Source organism: Triplophysa dalaica, chromosome 15, assembly GCF_015846415.1.
Source record: "Triplophysa dalaica isolate WHDGS20190420 chromosome 15, ASM1584641v1, whole genome shotgun sequence".
In the NCBI taxonomy this organism is placed as follows: domain Eukaryota; kingdom Metazoa; phylum Chordata; class Actinopteri; order Cypriniformes; family Nemacheilidae; genus Triplophysa; species Triplophysa dalaica.
Window position 1 is genome coordinate 9,048,110 of NC_079556.1, and position 20,412 is coordinate 9,068,521.

At 40.2% G+C, this 20,412-nt stretch overlaps 2 protein-coding genes across 2 annotated transcripts; one reads left to right on the top strand and one right to left on the bottom strand.

The window, feature by feature from the left end:
• Window positions 1-1,044: 1,044 nt before the first annotated feature.
• Window positions 1,045-10,799, bottom strand: kdm1a (lysine (K)-specific demethylase 1a). Its single transcript, XM_056768573.1, has 21 exons — window positions 10,743-10,799; window positions 9,710-9,997; window positions 9,211-9,376; window positions 8,999-9,132; window positions 8,701-8,779; window positions 8,268-8,360; window positions 8,044-8,150; window positions 7,870-7,951; window positions 7,660-7,754; window positions 7,268-7,285; window positions 6,624-6,766; window positions 6,452-6,542; window positions 6,230-6,364; window positions 5,067-5,140; window positions 4,825-4,936; window positions 4,564-4,696; window positions 4,296-4,483; window positions 3,120-3,234; window positions 2,903-3,030; window positions 2,264-2,410; window positions 1,045-2,167 (listed from the first exon to the last, which is right to left on the bottom strand). The coding sequence occupies exons 2-21, from the start codon at window positions 9,971-9,973 to the stop codon at window positions 1,982-1,984; spliced, it is 2,490 nt and encodes an 829-aa protein (XP_056624551.1). The 5' UTR covers window positions 9,974-9,997; window positions 10,743-10,799; the 3' UTR covers window positions 1,045-1,981.
• Window positions 10,800-11,278: 479 nt separating this feature from the next.
• On the top strand, window positions 11,279-15,460 carry tmem30b (transmembrane protein 30B). The gene is given in 9 exon segments (XM_056767928.1): window positions 11,279-11,419; window positions 12,059-12,251; window positions 12,563-12,670; window positions 12,773-12,880; window positions 12,960-13,050; window positions 13,140-13,169; window positions 13,172-13,282; window positions 13,373-13,579; window positions 14,361-15,460. Coding segments are annotated over 8 exon segments (1,020 nt in total). The 5' UTR covers window positions 11,279-11,419; window positions 12,059-12,065; the 3' UTR covers window positions 14,540-15,460.
• Window positions 15,461-20,412: the final 4,952 nt, after the last annotated feature.

Genomic DNA, 20,412 nt, shown 5'->3' on the forward strand with positions numbered 1-20,412 from the left:
GTTAAAGGAACAGTTCTCCCAAAATAGCATTTACTCACCATCAAGTTGTTCCAAATCTGTATAAATGTCTTTGTTCTGATGAACATAGAGAAGATATTTGTAAGAATGCTTGTAATCAGTTTTGAGCCACCCTTGACTATCATGGTAGAAAACTGCTTTATGAATTTGAAGATAAAAAAGATATTATGAAGAATGCAGGAAAGCAAACAGCCCTGAAGCACTTCTGACTAACATTGTCATTTTCCTACTATGGTAGTCAATGGTGGCCAAGAACTGTTTGTTACTGACATTCAAATATCTTTCTCTGTATTCATCAGAACAAAGACATTAATGCAGATTTCTAGCAACTCGAGGGCAAGTTAATGATGGCAGATTTTAATTTTGGGGTGAATTGTCCTTTTAAGGGTCCATTGGGAAAAGCTCTAGAGGAACTCCATGAAGATGGTGAGGAATCAACAAACAAAATATATTTAGCTAAATCGATTAGTTCCCCTAATAAAACCACCATATATTTGTCTCCTTAGCCTGCACAACACATTAAAGCTCGGTTATAGTAACTCAGCCATCTTAAGAAAGTATTCGCAAAATACCACAATACCCACGTGATCCGAGGGAGATCCAGCACTGTGGTAAATGAACGGAACATGCTTACATTATCAAAACCGTACAACCGGAGCATTATAAACTAGAGTACGGTTATGGCATTGTGGTGTAGGCTGCACAGGGCTCTAATCACAAACCAAACTGCTGGAGCTAATATCAGCTCAGGTCTCTCAGACTCCCACAATGCAATGCAGCTGCCAGGATCAAAACCGCACAAACTGGGGCCACGGCCAGAGGCCTAAAGGGGTTATAGCGAGAACAGGGAGCAGAAAAGAGACGACAACAGAGGTTCAGGCCAGCCAGATGACTTAAGTTTTGAAAACTGGGACAAAGATTAGGGGCAAAAAACAGCAGGTTGGTCAAGAGAGCATCTGACCACTATATCAGCAGAAGCATAAGTATAGACTAACAAATACTGAAGAAAGAACATTCAAGTTCAAGTATTAGTCAACCTTTTCTAATTTAATAAGATTACATTTATTCAGGGATACTGCACAAAAAAAGGTCACATCAGAAGGTAAGAAGCTGAGATCACATTCATTTTTAATAGCCAAAGAAATAACAAAATATAGAAAAAAATAAAAAATAAAGACCTACAACATATTTAGCAAAAAGACATTACAAATCAGCTATAATTTAACCTACTAATATTTAACAGAAACAGACTTAATAGCAACACAATTGCATTCCAGCTAATATAATTTTCCCACATAAAAAAAAGTACAAGCCAAATAAGGGCAAGCTATGATACCTACACTCACATGTGGGGGACAAATTCATAACATCTGCTTTTGACATTACATTTTTCTTTTGAAAAAAATAAAACAGAATGGGTTAACAAGCAACAGAATGACTTGAGTTTATACGGTGCATCCAATGTCTAGCTCCTTGTCAGTTGAGTCCTTTAGCGACAAAAAGAGTCTTACTTAGTTTAACCTGCAAGTGAAATTTTAATGCTCTGTCTTGAACCACGACTAAAAACTCCAGAGTGCAGATCAGTAGAGTTTATAATCATCCCAGTATTTTATGTCTCTTTCAATAGAGCAAAGCAGGAAAACGTCCCAAGGAATTCTTTTGGAAGCCTCCACCTGTCCTATTAACTATAGATGAGCCAGAATTTTGCCAGTAAAGCTGCATCAGCAGGAGGGAACTGAGTGAAAGGTTTCATTAAATCCCGGCTTCAGCTCCCAGATTAGTGAATTATTTCCCCAAAGGCATGTTCTTGCAGACAAACTCTCCCATAAACACACACACGCATTCCCAGTCTAAGGAGTCACCTAGTGTCCTCACTCGACCCTCCCCATTTTTATCTACCAAGACATTCTTTCGTGGACCATCACCGTCCTTCTCTCAGCTGCATTACATGTTCAGTTATCTGTTAGACGCTGGGTGAGGGCTGTGGGTTTGGGTTGGCTGTAGCTTGCCGTGGCATAGTGTACATGGCCCCCAGGAACTGATCGGCAATTCTTCCAGCCTCCCTCAGCCCGCTCAGCAGAGCGCCGTGGACAGTAGCGGGATAGTTCCTGATGGTGTGTTCGCCAGCAAAGAACAGACGAGGAACAGGCTGTAAAGACATTAAAAACCAACATAAAAAATTATATACAAAAATAATTATTAGTTATTCTCCTTTGTGTGAACAGTCCTTTAGACAATTGTCTACCTGTGAAGCTCCAGGTATGGCAGGACCAGGTGTGATGGGCTGGGCCATGAGATCATAGTCATTACCAGACGACCCGGCTGCTACGTACGAGTAAGATCCCCGAGCCCAGGGGTCGGCACGCCAGCGAGTCACCACAGTCTCTTTTGGCTGCCATGACAACAGACACAGAACACACATTTAGTTTGTTGGCACTGGAGGATCGCCAAAAACCCCAAAGCACTATGAGCTGTACAATTTGTGTGTTTGAGTTTACGAGTGTGTGTTGTCACATTCCTCTTGTAATTGTTATTCACAGAGGTATTTGCCGTATGGTATAAAACTCTACAAAACTGATCAAGAAAGCTATGGTATGTATAATGTACAGTCACAGCTGGTTATGAAGGGAGACCGCCTCACAGGGAATTTTCTGCTATAAAATGCTGTTTGTTATTCTACTTATAACATAACTTTAGCAAGTAAATAAAAACATCGTATTTTAAATGGAAACTTCTGAGCCTCTAGCCATCCACTTAAACTTTTACATTCTCAATTAACTGAATTATGCCATTTTACTAGTCGGCAACCAAGATGCCTTTTTACAACTTATTTTGTATAAAATTAAAGAGATCTAAGGCATTAATTAAAGGGATTTGGGCTCACCTGAGGTACCGCACTGCTTCCAAAAATTCCCTTGAGGATGGCCAGACACCTTCCAACGATGACATCATCACTAATATTCTCCATAATTCCAGCGGCCTCTCCTGCCATCAATGCCAGCAGTATGGGTGCTGAGATGGTAGAAAACAAAAATACAATTGATCTTAGTATCCCAATTTAAGAGGACATAATGATATTGATAACACTAAATGACATTCACCTTTGTAGAGGTTCCAGAAAAGAAACAGTTCCCCTCGACTGGCCGTGGTACTTCCCACATGTCCAAAGAGGTTAACGCTGGGATCCCAGAATACTCTATCAAAACACAACACCACCTGGAGACATGAAGGACACAGATTATTTCATAACGCGCACATCCCAAACTGCTTTAAAAGGACAGTTCACTCAAATAAAACAATTCTTATTCATTTACTTATCCTCACGTTGTTCCGAATCTGTATAAATGTCTTCGTTACAATTAAAACAGAGTAAGAAATTTGGAAGAATGCTTATAACCAAACAGTCCTTGGCCACCATTGACTACCATAGTAGGAAAAATGACAATGGTAATCAAAAGTGCCTCAGAACGCTTTGCTGTCCTACGTTCTTCAACATATATTCTTTTGTGTTCAACAGAACAGGAAATTTATAAAGCAATTTTTCCTACTATGTTAGTCAATCGTGTCCAAGAACTGTATACAAGAACAAATATATATTTTTCTATGTTCTACAGAACAAAGAGATTCATTCAGATTTGAGGGTGAATAAATGATAACATTTTCCATTTTGGGTAAACTGTTCCTTTCAGTTAATGCTTTCGAAACAATAAATACAATAAACATGCAGCTGTACTAACACACAGGCACGCTGGGTACCAAAACAATCAAAAGTGCAAAAAATGGATGCTTTATTGCAGTCTACGCAATGATCAAAAAAGTATACAATAATTCAACGAGAAAGCATTTCAGTTAACATCCCAAAATCTGCAGTATATGCAGACCGCAGTTTCTGATAGAACAGCATTATGGCAGAATCGAGTAGCACACTATGCCCTCTTGTGACAGAAAGCATGAAGTGCTGTGGGATAATTGCATAATACTGCAGTATTTTTCTGCTGCAGTTGATGTGAGATAGAAAGAGTGCAGAGGAGGAGTATGATGACGCTTCAGGGCACTCAGTTTTTGGGGGGATCAGATAGAATCGTACCCATTAAACACACTAGTGACAAATAATTAGTTATTATTTGACCTAACCTTGACACAACTCTGTGTAAGCAGTCCGTTTGGGCTTTTAGATCAATTCTACAGACAGCACCTTACCAGAATTGAACAGAATGTAAACGTATTAAATTACACACTCCGATCTGAACCCACAAAAATAACAAATGTGAACCTACCTTGTTTAGGTTTCCGAACCCCATCCTCTGAATGGCAGCGGTCTTCCATTCCGGCAGGGGAGGCACAAACTGGACTGCTGGTGGCTGCTGCTTCATGACCCCCAGAGGAAGAGTGCACAGCACAGCGTCACACTTATAAATAAAGGTCTGTGTAGTGGAGCGAGTATTTACAGCTATCACCTCACAACCTAAGACAGGGAGAAAGTTACGGCTTTTAACGTACACAAATAAACTCACTTCAACACATCGAAGAGGCTGATGGACTCACCAGATGATGTGTATCGGACCTGTCTCACTGCGGTGTTTAGCTTTATGTCCAAGCCCTCGGCGAGGGCCACGGGGACGCACGAGTAACCGTTACGCACGGTCAGGTGACTGCCAGTGAACTCAAAATCATCATCCTGCGCAGAGAGTGAAAGAGAAGCATGAGAGTTAAACGTATAAACACTCTTTTATATGAAAAACCTGTTTTTTCATTTATTGTAACTACTCTTTCAAACAGTAAAAAGAAAAGTGGCACGTATAATACCTGGTCCCAATGCTTAAGGGAAAGTGTGGAGAGAGGAGTTGCATTGGCAAACTCCAGGTTAGCAAAATGCCAATCGAGAATCTGTCTGTCTCTCGAAGATAAATATACGTCACTGAGAAAGACAAAATCAGACAAGGTCGTTGTCTGTTATATTGATCTCAATCGAGAGGTCAGTCGTGCATGTGAAGGACAACATCTCATTTGACTGTGTTAGATTACTGGATCGGCTTATATTTGAATACCTGGGTGGGTTGGCCTCCAGCTCCTGCAATCTCTCCTCTAGTTTAACCTGCAACTCCACCAGCTCATCATATTCCTGCAACATAAAAACGGGGACTAGAGATCAGAACACTGATGCATATTTTCAACAACAAAAAAGTGGCCTTACAGTGCAAAATCATTCAGAGTTGCCTTTGACTCGAGCACCTGAGTCTTTTTTTCCACGTGTGTACATTGTCCCCTGAAGGGCACTGTTGAGGCCAGCAGTGGTGGTTTGGTCTCAGAAGGCAGAGTCATCCCTCTGAGCAGACTTTCAAACCAGCTAACCAGTCCGTGTCTATTTAAAGCTAAATCCTTCCCTTTAACCACATCACACAACTCAAAAACATCCTGCCACGGTTTCTCTATGTCCGTCTTTTAACAAAGTCTGTGAAAGCCTGTTTTTACTTCTATATAAAGAGGAAATTAGAAGTATGGGTACACATTTCTGCTGTTTAGTGACTTCTTTAAAAGGAACGCACGAGATCTATTGAATGCTGAAATTTAATTTCAATAGTGGCTGGTTTCATTCTGCACTCTACAAAAACAGACGCTGAAGTTTTTTCGATGTGAATCAGATGCTATAAATAAGCATCTCAATTAAACGTTTAAAATGAAGTCAAATGCTAGTGGGAGCATGTGCCAAAATCCTTGTTTTAACCATAAATGGTTTGACTGCTTCTAATGCGCTTCGACTACAGCTGGAAGCAAATTGAGAGTGATTATGTGAATTAACATGCTAAAATCTGAACAGTGAAAAGCGTTCAAGTGGAGGAATTTCACTTTCAGCTCTGTGGGTGCTAAAGAGTTAGACAGTGTAAGACTGTGGTTTGGAAAACAAGATTAAAACAACTGAAACAGCGGGCTGAATAGTATTATGCTCCATTACCGAGTGTAGAGGTGTTTGGAGGAATTGGAAAGCACAGCTGCTTTGTAAAAAGATTTTTTGAAGATCTGAAAATATTGGCAAACTCCACCAGAGAGGCTCATATGGTGATATTTAGCTGTCCAATGTCTGATCTATTTCAATGGCAAGTACTTCAGTCCCTCGGCCCGCAACTTTATTTATATAAAATATGGCATTTCATCTTATTAGTATATTAGCTTGCAGCATGCACATTTGGTCTGTGTTGGTTTGGTCTACTACCTTGCAGAGTGCTGTGAGGTCTCTATGTTTGCTCTTCACCAGGAACTCAGCCGTGATGTCTCTGGGTGGCTTTACCTCGCTGGCCTCTTTATACTGCTGATGCAGCTCCTTTACTTTTTCCTTCGAACCCACCATCTGAACAACAGCCATAGATGAATGAATCCCTGTACATGGATGTGATTGGCAACAAAGCTGTAGCTATGGAAAGTTGATGTGTTTTACCTTATTAAGAAGATCTCTGAGGTCCTCTTGAGTCTTCACAATCTTCTTCCAGTGCTCTATTTGTTCGTCTTTTACATGCTTTTCTTGCAGCCTGTTTTATGTAAAATAATTGATTTTAGTGTCATTTTAAATTATATTTTTCAACACACAAACAAAGGACAAGTCCACTCACTGTATGACAACTTCCAGGGCTTGTCCCAGAGAAACAGGTTTGTTGTTGAGAAAGTTGAAGTCAAGCTGGTGGCTGAGGTACGACGTGGCCTCTAACAGACGATTAAACTCCTGCTCAACCATCTCGTCCTTCTCTTTAGGGACCTTCAGAAGAGATATGACCAGTAAGTGAGTCCATGAGCTCAAGAGTATCTATCTTTGTTACATGTGTGTAATTACAGAAGAGTTATCAAAAAACAAAACAATTTGAATCTATTACTTAACAAATATACTACTCTAAAAGAAACATGGGTTATATTTGTGTCTATGTTTTTAAAGCATGACACTATATTTTATTCTATAGAAAAAAAGCAATGTGGGCATTCTACTCCATATTAAAATCCGGTGTTCATATCAATAAACCCCAAAGAAAATTACTATTACATTTTCTTTCCAAGTCACTTTGGGACAGTCAAAATTCTGGAGACTTTTCTTAAGGGAATAAATAGCCCTCAAATAACACAGAACTTAATTTCTCAATACATTACAATGCAGACAACTGACAACAAACATTCATTTCTATTATTATTATTCTTATTATTATTATTAAGTCATAGTTAGATTTCCCAAATTACAAAATCATCAAATTGAAACGGAAACACTTACACTTGTACAGCGCTCGCCCTGTATTAGAAATAAAATGGAGTGAAATTGAGAGAGAGATAAAAACAAAAGAGAGCGGGATGAAAAAGAAAGTTTGGGATTGGGGCAGAAAGTGAAAGAGAACATTAGATCTTTCTCGTTCTATTAACATTTGTAAATAATTTATTAGAAAACGTTAACACTGCTAAAGTGTCGATCGGAACAGAAAGCACGATCTAGCTAAAAAATGTGAGACTTCACAAATATGTATCACGTGGATACACTGTCTTAAGAATCCCTTTGCTTTACACGAACATTATGCAGACTAAATTATTTCTGCGTTAAAACATTTATAACATTATATCTATTTACAAACATCTGTATGTGTGATTTTTACTATGTTTATGAGCACTCACAGCCTGTCCATTGGCTTCATAGAGTGGGCACTTCTGTTTGATCTTTGCCAGCTCCATGTTGACCTGTTTGCTTACTACAGCCATTGGATTCCCACCTGAAAGAAAAATAAAATAAGATTGTTGCCAAGTAACACATGCCAGCTGAACAATTAAATTTTTTAAAAACTCTGCCACCTGCTGGTGAGAGGAGAATTTAAGAGTAATTCTTACCCAGACCAGTAACTACCATGGCCCCAAGGTCAGCTACATAGTTCCCCTTTCTGAACGTAGCCACACGTCCGCCTACGCGATCCTATCGAGAGAACGTAAAGACATAAGAAACAACTCACATGTCTGCTATCTATCTATGCACCTTTAATATAAATTGTAGCAGTGTGTACTCACTCTCGCCTCCAGAACAGTCACATCCATCCCAAAACTCTGCAGCTGTCGTGCAGCCGCCAGCCCTGATACCCCGCCTCCGATTATTATCACCTTGCCTGTCTTCTTAGCTACAAGAAGATAAGACCAGGAAATGTCACTGATGTCATCCTGTTATCTTGTCATTAAGCAAACCAGTTGGGTAATGAAATATCTTTGTGTTTGATATAACAGTTCAGTGCTATTACTTGGCAGAGGCTTTACTCTCTTGTAGATGCCAAAGTTGATGAACCCGTGCCTCTCCAGATAGCTGTGTATCCGGTGCACTAGGACAGCATCACCTATGAAGAGAAGAGCAAAACCAAACTGAGCTCAAACATGCGAATATTAAATAAAATTACAAAAACACAAGTTTATTAAATGCATATGTGACCGATCCCCTAATATTGAGTCACTCTGACCCAGAAACATGTTGAGGTTTATGTTATAAAAATAAACTTTCTTCCGACATTTAAATTATTTCTAATATGGTTTGGAGCAAAACAATATCATTTGAAAGCTAAGACTATTATTTTTCACTTTATTGCGTAAAACTCTGTTTTCTGGGTCACAATGATCCAACATACCAGATCAAGTGACATATGATCGTGGGTTCTCTAAATGGGAAGTCAGTAAACTCACTGTTGTATGGTGCTTCTAGCTGCTGCACAGTTGACTCGAAGGTCAGCTGAACTTTGGGGTTGTCCAACCAGAGCTGAAGCTGAACATGAAAAAAAAAAACATTCTGTTGTTCTTCATGTGTTTTCAGTTTTGTAACCAATTAATAACCAAGAACCACTTCGGCAATGGCAAGTTTGAACGAGTACACTTTGCTTATTCTAATTCAATCATTTTCATCTTATTCAAATTATGCCAAGCAGAAACACAAATGGATTCAATTGCGGATCTTTAGTTGTCAAACGCATTGCTGTGAGCATACCGTGCGGTTTCTGATGTAAAGGAACACTTTCTGAGTATGCTGTGGCCCGCTGATGATGTCAGGGAAGCATGCAGCTTCCTGTGATGTCATACGATCATGTGGGAGACGGCTCTGGAATGCGGCCCCCTCAACACCTGACAACAGACGTTGACTAATAACGTTTCAAAACTGCAGCAAAACAAACATTTCAATGTCTTGTGTTCATTGCGTACCCGATGGTTCCTCTGGTTCACTGTCATTTTCCTCCTCTACAGGTGGAGCAGGAGGAGGTATCACCTGCTTCCGCTCTTTCTCAGCTTTAGCGTTTCTTTCCTCCTCGGAGTAATACTCGTCCTCCGACAGATTAGCAAGGCTTTCATCCATCTCCCTGTATTCCACCTGCAGCAGGGGGCACAATAAAGGCTTCATAAAAACCTAGCTCTGGCTCAGCTGGGTTGAAACAAGCAAATCATTCCCTATACTGGGCTGGCAGAATCTTACATTTGATCTTCAAAATGACACATCTGGTCAAGGTTTACAAAGTTTCTTCCTTTCAGGACGTATAAACAACTGGCCAGCAAACAATAAATAAGATGGTAAAGAGGTTACTCACCGTCACGGCCACAAGACTCACTGATTTCCAGAGATTAATTCAAACAATTTGGAAGTTGACTTTGGCTCCTAAATAGCGAATCCTGCATCTGCGCAGGTCAAGCTAATAGTGATGCTTACCTTTGCCCGCTTGCGGCGACTGGTTCTGCGACCTTCTGCGGTGTCCTGATCAATACCTCCAGGTCCAGGAGGATGCAGGAGAGGAGGCCCACCTGGTTCTCCACTCGGGGAGGCTCTCTCTTTCTTTTTCACATCTAGTAAACCTGGGCCAGAGGTCCCAGCGGTAGTAGTTTGGGGGGCAGAGAGGGTGTCAGGAGCACGCTCACCACCGTTACCTCCGGAGGAAGAAGAGGAGCCTGGGTCTGACTTCTTAGTGGACAGCATTACAGATGATGATAGATGCCTCTCCTAAAATACGGAAGAAAGAAGGAGGCTGTGGAGAAGACTGCAGCAAAAAAAACTGCCAAGACAAGGCGAGTCAAATGTGCTTGTGCACCTGCTCTCAACAAGAGCCATTTGAAAACACTCGTGCTATTCAGCTATAATAGGAGTTAAGGGAAGCTTGTAAACATTGCACATTTATACTATACATGATCAATGAACTTAACTTGTTTTAGCCAATTTTTCTGTCTAATCCCACAATAATTAACAGATGACGACAGAATCATAAACAATCGCAGTCGTAAAATACTCGCAATTTAAACTGCATCTATGCTACTTCGACTATTATACACATTTTTAAACAGACACTAATACAATTAAATGTATTATAACGTTACACGTTTGTGTTAATAGCGCTAGAAGCTAAACGCTACAGTACCGCCTTTATATAAGAGCAACCAACCACAGCTCTAAATGTATCTAATCCGTCAAGACTTTATCAACTGTACACATACTAAAAAATACAATACATCCAAAAATTGAAGAAACTATTAGAATAACAAAAGGTATCGTGCGCTCATTAGCAAAGATGCTATTGCTAGCGGCACGAGTTCCCATCCCATATCTAAATCCAAAAAACCTCTAAACCGCTCAACGGTATTGTTTATTATTTATATACAGCAATTATAAATGCTAATTATGCGTATATATAATAAACGTTAGGTTTACATATTAAGTGCTCTGATCCATGTATCAAAATATTTATATTTACCTCCCCGCAGCTGCTGAGAGAAAAGCACAAAGAAACAGAACGACTGTCCCCGCAGGAACCAACGCAGCCAATCAGAGAAAGACGAAGGCGGAATGAAGATTGCACAGTTCTGTAATTGGACAAAGTTCTAATCGATCAAGGTTTAAGCACAATCAGGTTCGACTGACCTCCAAAAGCGTTATCCAACATTACCGCATGCGCAGTTTTCACACTTCTAGACTAAATATGCATCAATTCCGCATTGACTACTTTAGCCCGTGCCTGGGAGGTCAAGACTGCCTAAAAAAGAAGACGAGAAGCTGCGGTTACATAGACTCTTCATAAAATATTCATTGTCATAAGGAATTGTGAAAACGCATGTCCATCATTCATTTAGATTATTAAACAAAGTTTAACACAGTAAGCAGGGATACTGCCCTGGTTGCACTATTACAATCATGCGACAGGTGGCGCTGTCACACACACAAACTAGAAATGCATGCTCTCCTTGGTGGGGCGAACCAAGTCGGTGACGTATGGATGTGGGAGGAGCATGTGCAAAGCGGAAAATGCAGATCCAGGTGTGGGTGGGACAGGTAATGCAGATACGGGATTCGTGAGGGTGTGACTCCTGTGTTTTTTTCACTGTTTTGTAAAGCGAGCTACGACCAAACCGAGCGTATAGATCACTTTCAAAGGTGAGTTTTCATGCGATCTTTATGTGTTTAAGTTGATGTGATCGAGACTCTCAGCGTGAGCGATCGCGTAAACTGTGCTGATCTTACTCAAGTAACGTTAACACAATTCTTTTTACTCCTTTTTACTTCCTGCGACGCATCGCATTGTTGTGGCAAAAGTGTAAATTGTGAAACATCAATATCACATACTGTTAGTCTCTATGGTCTTCGACTTTTCTATTGTTTAATGAATGGGCATTTAAAGGAATATTGTTCCTCTCGTCTGTTTGATTAAAGTCTAGTTAGGTCACATGAAAATGTTTTTTGATAGTTTAACTATGATATTCATAGTAAAAGCATAGTACAAATGTACCATTGTTTCACTATAGTAGCCCTATTTTATTTTAACCATTGTATTTGTTGTAAAACTATAGTAGTACATATAGTCATCTCAATCTACTAAAAATCTATGGATACGCTTTTACAACAATAAAATGACGGTTAACATCAATAAGGGATCCAAAATAGTTGAACTCATTCCTACATGTAACGCTACCACCAGTTTTCCTTGATAAAGCTATATTGTTTCATAGTGTGTCAATAATCTACATGTAATGTAGTTACAGGTCACAAAATAAACCTTGTTTTCTATTCGGACAGCATAAGAATGAAGAAAGAAGAGGAGGCATCTGAGCGACCCGATAACACAGCATTTACTCAACAGCGGCTCCCGGCATGGCAGCCTATACTCTCCGCTGGCATTGTCATACCCGGGTTTCTCATCATCGGCTTGGCCTTCATAGGAATTGGAATCGCCCTCTTTTTGACCTCACAGACCATCACAGTACTAGAGGTAAGAGCTTACAGAAACGCAACAACGCTGGTGTGGCATTTACTGTAAAGTTATAACGCTGTAGGGACCTGCTGAGACTATTATAGTTTCTCTTTAAACCAATGCTATTCCCATTTAACTATTAAATCCATTAGAATTGAAAGATTTTTGTTTTTCAACAAGATAACCTTTCAGATAAATCAAATGTAAGTTTTTGCGTTCTCTGCCGCCGAACAACTGTGTGGTATTTTGTTTGAAGGTGGTGTCATACTGGGGTGTTTGTGAAGGGTGAGAAATGTTTATTAAAGATTAATGCTTCCTTCATATCACAGAGAGATTACACAGGCTACGAGAAGGACTCCCCCTGTTTCAGCTGTTCATCTCCAAGTACTAAAAACTGCACCTGTGAAATCACATTCTCCCTTGACAAGATGTTTACGGTACAGTCTTTAAATATTCATCTGTTTCCGTCTGTTGTTAAAATCGGATATTTAAATCGTTAAATGTTGTAATGCATCTTAAAATGTGTATGTTGCTTACAGGGTCCAGTTTTCTTCTACTATGGCCTGACTAATTACTATCAGAGCTTTAGAAAATATGGTGTTTCAAAGGACGATAACCAGCTTTCTGGCGATACAACTTACTTCAAGGTTTGTCAAACTTGGATATATTTTTTAGGACTTTAATTTCAAGCAATAGAACTTTCTTTCATTTTATGTTTATCTCCAGAATCCACAAGATTCATGCTTTCCATATCAACGTGACTCCAATAATAAGCCCATCGTTCCATGTGGAGCTTTATCAAATAGCATGTTCAACGGTATTGTTTGACTTTTTAAGCTGAAATCTGTTTTAAGCATGGTGTGAGATTTTCCAGGGCATTGCTAATGTTTTATTGTTTCCACAAAGATTCTTTTGAGCTCTTCCACGAAGTCAATAACACAAGAAGCGTGTGCCACTTGATGGTAAAGGAATCGCCTGGTGGACAGATTACAATATAAAGTACAGGAACCCTTCTTATGTGAACGGCTCCTTGGCAAATGCTTTTGAAGGTAATTAACCTTAAAGTTTGCTATAATGTAGTTATGCTGTACAATTTGATTCAGGTTACATTGTTTTGTTTTTCAAATGATTATTTAAAGGTACAGACAAGCCAATAAACTGGGCCAAGTCAGCATATGAGCTGGACCTCACAGACCCCAACAATAATGGTTTTATGAACCAGGATTTTCTTGTGTGGATGAGGAGGGCAGCGTTACCTCAGTTCAGGAAGCTGTATCGGAGAATCACAGAGGGCGATTACGCCGCAGGGCTCCCTGCTGGAGATTATTTTCTGACAATTCATTACAGTATCCTTCATCTAAATATCAAAACATATTAGAGAATTTAGGATCAAAAAATAGTTCACCCACAAGTAAAGTAAAAATTCTTTACTGCTCATCTTGTTCCAAATCCAAAATGTATTTATTTTTCAGCGGAAAAGGTTGATGCTGTTCTTTTCCTTTAATGGAGCTCTCCAATCTCTATTTTCGTGTGTCACGGATAGAACGAATAATATAGGTATTGAACAACACTAAACTGTTCTATTTAATACTTTCAAAGGTTGTAGTACTATCAAATTAAGCATGTTTGAGGTCATCTTTTGTACTCAAAATTTCTCAAATTCATTGATCTATTTATCAAAATCATTGAAACAAGTCATGGGAACGCTGTAACTGCAGTACCATGAGCGGTGGTTGTAACTTTACTTTTTGTTTAGTTTAGTTATTTCTGTTTTGGTAATTTCTCCATTTCAACAAGTCCTATTTTAAATTCTGACGCCATCTCTTGCCAGTGTATGCTTTTTATCCAGGCAAACAGGTTTTACTGGTTAGGTGTGTCTCGGCTTCTCCACAGCCGAATGTTGAACCAACAAACAGGGCTTTGAATATTCATTGTGTACCTATGTAAATTGCTACCTTGCTATGGCAGTCAAAGGAGCTGTTGAGATTTGAAAAGGTTTGCTTTGAAAAGGTAAAGTTTTGTTTCTGACGCATCTTCTCTTGTTCTTAAACATTGCTTTAAGAAACTATGCTACAGTAGGATGAGTTGTCGAAAAACATGTTTGTTCCTTAACCAAATCTTTTCCAGACTACCCAGTGCTGAATTTTAATGGACGTAAGATGGTGGTCTTCAGCAACGTGTCCTGGATGGGGGGGAAAAACGATTTCTTGGGCATTGCTTATTTAGTGGTTGGATCCTTGTGTGTGGTCATGTCTGTGGTTATGCTCATTGTTTATGCCAAATACAAATTTAAAGAAGATTCGTGATAATGTAATGTACCTGTGCTTAAAAAAGAAAATAGTCAGAAAAAAACTAGGTTATTTAAGGGACATACAGGGTCTATCCATTAATGGTTACACATATAACGTGATAAAACTTAGCTTTTAAATAAGGAATTTATAAATAAAAAATGTGTTGATTTCAGGAAACCCTGTAATGATAATATTCAAAGAAATCGAATGAATTCATGTCACAGAATCTAACGATGAAGTTTGGTCAGAGGTCATGGACACTCAGAAACTGTTACAAATGTTTCTACGTACAATTCTTTCACCGTCTCAGGTTGTATAAGGTAAAATACCAGCTTACTTTAACTTGCTCTTTTACAAAATGTGATGTTAAAGTTTGTTCTCGTCATCCTCTGCACTTTGCTAAGCTTAACCTAAAGCTAGACAAATACGGAGGAAATCTTAGTTTTAAATGTTGTTTACAAAGTAAAGAGCTTGCCTTAAAAATAAAAAACAGATGATGTTTGATCTCAGGTGCAATGTTTAGATGTCAAATGTATAGCTTTGTTAAAACTTTGTGTGTATTTAGACTAATATATTGAGTGTTGAAATTCATTGGCCTGAATATTTGCGGTTTTATATTATTAAATGAGTATACATGTATATTGTCGTGCTGCCTTTTTAATGTTTCCATGGCAGCACCTCTGTGGCTCAACCATTTTCATGTAGAGGTTTCAAGAGTTCCATAAGTGCTGTAAACTTAAATCTGATAGTGAAGGGGCAATTCTTTACTGATTCACTGTGACTTCATTAGCACGCATTGAATAATTGATGCCTTTAAGTGAAGAAAATCTGATTTGAATGGCTCATTGTGTGCCGCTGGATCCAGTCTTAATTAAACCGTAGTTCAGTCATGTACTGTATATGTTTGAAGATTGCGGATAAAATCATTTATATTGACTCTCTTATTACTAAAATGCTTTGATTTCTTTCTTATACAAGAACTTAATTGCAGTGCTATTAATTGTATGAAATTTCAAACTTTATAAATTATCATCAAATACAAAATCAGCACTTTTTAGTTTGCCACGGATCCAAGGGAAATTTTTCGGTCCACGGTGAATTTAGGTAAGGCATTTAACCTTATGATTGACAAAGGGAAGAAATAATATCATTATTGGGGATAATGTTATGGGTGTATTACAATATTTTGAACAAACAAGAGTTAAAAAAAAAAAAGAGCAAAAATCAAACAACTGATTTATTTCCTAGACATTCACAATTTTAAATATATATTGTGTTTAAAATTTTGTATAGAAATTATGTAGAATTGTCACTAAAAATAAAACCATAAGGGAGACATTCTTGACATAAAATAATTGTACACAAAATAATAATAAAACATGTTGATGCAGGTCACATTGGTAGCTCATCCAATAAGATTAAACAAACGTCATATCGTAAACATCCCTTCTATGTTAATTTTGAAGGAATCTATAACAGTATCTACTTAATGATAAATAACCAGATGTGTTCATAAAATGCATACAGAATGATACTGTCTGTTATACCAATCTACGTGCACTAGATGGCATGGTTCGGCCAGGGTTAACGTTGTTTGTATTTGTCTTCTCTCTCGTCCTCCCTCTCTCTCTCTCTGTTTTGTAAACTTGCAGCTGTTGTCTAAACATATATAGTGTTGCCTTAATTCAGTCCTTATTGTATTGGCTCTCTCATGAAAGATAGAATTAAGCTCTGCTTAGATCCCTTTATTTTAGTTTTAAAGGCCACATTCCCCTCGATCACATTTTTCAACCTTTAGTTAGTGTGTAATGTTGATGTTAGAGCATAAACAACCTGCAAAATGATAAAAGTGTCGCAGCCCCCGAATTGGGACACAGGCATGGTATGGCTCTAAGTGAACCAGTCACGACAGACCTGGTCAGCTTTACCAATCAGAGCGTTTCAGAAGGAGGGACATTATATGCACTGGTAGAAATCCAGCGGTTTTGTGAGAAGAAGGACAGGGGCGGACTATAGATTTGAAACATGTGAAATATAAAGTGGTTTTGAAATTAAAAAAACATGGACATCCATTGTTAAACACCCAAAAACACAATCAAAGCCTCTCAAACAGCAAAAGACTGGGTCCTTTAAACCTGGAACATAGTATGAGAACTTCACCTTGGTGAATTGCTAACTTTAATGACACAAGCTGGGACAGGATGGGCATGTTTTTAGGTTTTGAGAGCTGGTGGCAGCAAATCTTGCACACTAATGGCTGTATGCTGTCTACACTGCCTGTTCTGGCCGGGCTGCTATCACTGTTTTTGTATTATTAGCCTGTGATATGGTTGCCTTCATTTCCTGTTCTTTCAGATGGGTGAAACAGGCCTGATATTGGAAAAGCGGAAAGGAGAGTGAGAAAAACAAGGCCAAAGGTGCATCTTTCTCTTTCTTACTTTTCCTAATATAGGCACAGCGTTATAAGTGCAAGGGATGATGGTTCATGTGTGGGTGATGTTTTTCGGCTGTAGAAGAGTGGCAAAGACTTTATAAACAGAAGAGTATTAGACATTGTCCTGTTGTTGGTTCCGCCTGTCTGGAAAGCTCCACATATGTCGTTTTATTCTTCACAGCCATTTCATTTATTGGACTCCCACCAATAATGGAGAGCGTCATTATTGAAGTAATAACTGTTGCCATAACAACAGATTCTTTACGTAGTGGCCAATTTTATGACTGTAACAAGCACGAAAGATCCAAGTGAGGGAGAGCAGCATGCATCTCGAGTGCCATTAGCATCGGAAAACTTAAATGGAAGGCTAAATCTTTAAAGACTTACAGAGCTCATATGGCTGATATTGATGCCTGGTAGTAACAGAGGAGATCCGAGCTGCAAGCCTGTGCCGTGTCATCACAGTGCTTCAGTCTTAAAGTGTTTGTGAAGTGTGGATAAACATTCATTCAAAAGATTTCAACCATTCAAAATGCTTCACATCCTACTTAGAAAACAAGCTTATTCAAATGAGTGCACAACTTCGCTTATTCCGTAATAATGGGTAAACACCAAATGAGCAAGCAATTATCCACCTGTGGTAATGTTTCTGGGCAGCCTTCGCAATGCCTGTTGGGGGTGGGGGTTATGTTATCTGCAACACAGCAAAGATTGCATTCTTTTGAACGTTGAGCAGTTCCGTGACCAGTAAGCATACAGGCATTTAAGTGAAATTTATGGCCAAAAAGTGAAGAGCAGAGAGACAGGGGGGCTGATGTTAGAAGCAAATCTATATATCGTTCTGTGCTGAATTATTTAAGTGGAATAGGATTGAATTTCCATTGCTGTAAAAGTGGGCTGGTGAAAACCATTGCAGGTACGGCTCTAAGAAATATATAAGACTCATGTATGCAAATGTGATGGGCATGCATGCACTATATGATATGTGTTATACAGTATGGTGCATTAAGCATAGTTCACTCAAAACTACAATTTCTTTCATTATTTACTCAACCTAATGTCATTTCAAACCTGTATGTCTTTTTCAAAACACTAAAGAAGATTGTAGCAAGGTTCAAGTACAGATGTAAGGAGACATGGTCAGCTTTGGCTGAGACTCGTAAGATTCTTTTTTATTAAATAAATAAATTGTGCGCCACTGCGCTAACATTCAACAATAGCTTAGAATTCAATCTTGAGGCTTTGGACTCGATGGAGTCACTGGAGGGGTGCCTGGTCGGAACAGAGCGCAAACTCCCGCCCCAGGAGGTAATAGCGGAGGATAAGGAGGGCCCACCTGATTGCCAAACATTCATTTTAAATGGTGCTGTACATTGTCTCTCTCCAGGAGAGCTTACGACTGATGCACAGCACTGGCCGCTCCTCACCCCCTACCTCCTGGGATAGGACTGCCCCGAAGCCCCTGTCCGATGCGTCAGTCTGCAACAAAAAGGGGAGAGTAAAGTCAGGAGAGTGCAATAACGTACCGCCACACAGAGAAGCCTTCAGATGGGTAAAAGCCTGCTGACATGACTCCGTCCACTTGACGGGATCTGGCGACTCCTTTTTAGTGAGGTCAGTCAGTAGGGTGGTGAGGTCAGAATAATTAGGTACAAACCTTCTGTAAAATCCCGCCAGCCCCAAGAACTGCCTCTCCTCCATTTTGGTCTTGGGTCTCGGCGAGGTTGCAACTGCAGCCGTCTTGTCAATTTGGAATCGGAATCGGAAATTCGTCGAACTTCGACACAGCATTTACTTTTCGATAGTCAATGCAGAATTGCACTGAGCCGTCTGTTTTCGGAACTAAAACTATCGGGTTTGCCCAATCGCTGCTTGACTCCTGTATTATCCCCATCTCAAGCATAGCACCTTATTCCTCCTGAACAAGGATTTTTTTGTGTTCAGGTAAACTATATGGCCGGCTAGGCACTACCACATCCGACTTATTCTCAATATGGTGCTCGATGAGGTTAGTGCTATCAGGCAGGGGCGAGAGCACATCCGCGAATTGAGCTTGCAACCTGGCAATGTCAGTGATCTGGGTGGGCGAGAGGTGATCTCCACTGGGAGACAGAATGAGCGATTGACTTTGGTAGTCACCTCTGCCCCGAGATCTTACTCTCTACTCCCTACTCACCAGCTTCACTGCATCCACCTTGCTCTTTTTTTTGAGGAGGTTGAGGTGGTATATCTGATGTGGCTCGCTCCTGTCTGATCGAACCACCTCATAATTGAGATCCCCAATTCGCCGTGTGACCTCTAAGGATCCTTGCCACTTGATGAGTAATTTCGAGATCGATGTTGGGAGTAATACATGTACCTTCTCTCCTGGTGTATTTTACGTAATCGGGCACCCTTATTATATGCCGGCTTTGTCTGTCTTGGGCCTGTAACAAATTCTCCATTGGGAGCTTCCCCAAAGTGTGGAGCTTTGTTCTCAGGTCCAGGACATACTGAATTTGGTCTTTACTATCCGAAGGTCTGTCCTTGCAAGCTTCCCTCAGGACGTCGAGGACCCCGTGGGGATGACGTCCATAAAGTAACTCGAAGGGGGAATACCCTGTGGAGGCTTGGGGGACCTCAGGCACAGCCAACAACAGGGGCTCCAGCCATCAAGTCCAATTTTTTTAACCCTTTAAGTTTGCGGAGGGTCCGTGACATGAACGCCGTCCCTTGATCCATGAGAACCTCCTTGGGGATTCCCACACGGGAAATTAAACGAAACCGGATGTCCGCTACGCTTTTCGCAGGAATATTGTGGAGCGCCACTTCCTCCAAGTATTGCGTTGCATAGTCCACTATGACTAATGCAAAGTGATGCCCTCGAGCAGATCCCTCTAACCACCCGACCAGGTCCATACCAATTCACACGAAGGGAACCTGTACGAGAAGAACAGGGCACAAGGGTGCTTTTGGGGTGGCCGGTGGGTTCACTAACTAACGTTCAGGACAAGATGCACACCGCCTATGCACATTCTCATGAATGCCCGTCCAGAAAAATCGGGTCGTTAGTCGATTCAATGTGGCTGCCTGTCCTAGATGTCCGGCCATAGGATTAGTCCACAGCGATTCTCCTCTCCACAGCGCTCTGTTCCCCTGAGTCAGATCTCAGTGGTCCCGGCTTCTCCCACCTGTGCCACTGCCCCGTTTTCCGGCCCTCGGTTCCGCCAAGAGACACCCGCACATGAATGCCCAAATGGCATCGAAAACATTGGCCAATTCGTCCCCAAAATTAGTCTATACTGGAGGTGCGGGTTGACCACCTCTACGCTATGTTTTTGGCCCCGGAATTGAATAGCCACGGACACAAGGTACTCCGTTTGGTTTCACCCTAAATCCACCAAAGCTTGATACAAAGCCCCCTTAATACTCACAGGTATCTGGTACACGCCAGCTTGATCGAGGGTAGCCTGTG

Excerpts from the sequence above, each read along its gene's own strand:
- kdm1a (XM_056768573.1), bottom strand. The coding sequence starts at position 9,973 with ATGCTGTCCACTAAGAAGTCAGACCCAGGCTCCTCTTCTTCCTCCGGA. Across the intron at positions 8,780-8,998 it reads TTTACATCAGAAACCGCACG|CTTCAGCTCTGGTTGGACAA; the intron begins GTATGCTCACAG and ends TTTCATGTTCAG. Across the intron at positions 7,952-8,043 it reads TGACTGTTCTGGAGGCGAGA|GATCGCGTAGGCGGACGTGT; the intron begins GTGAGTACACAC and ends TTCTCTCGATAG.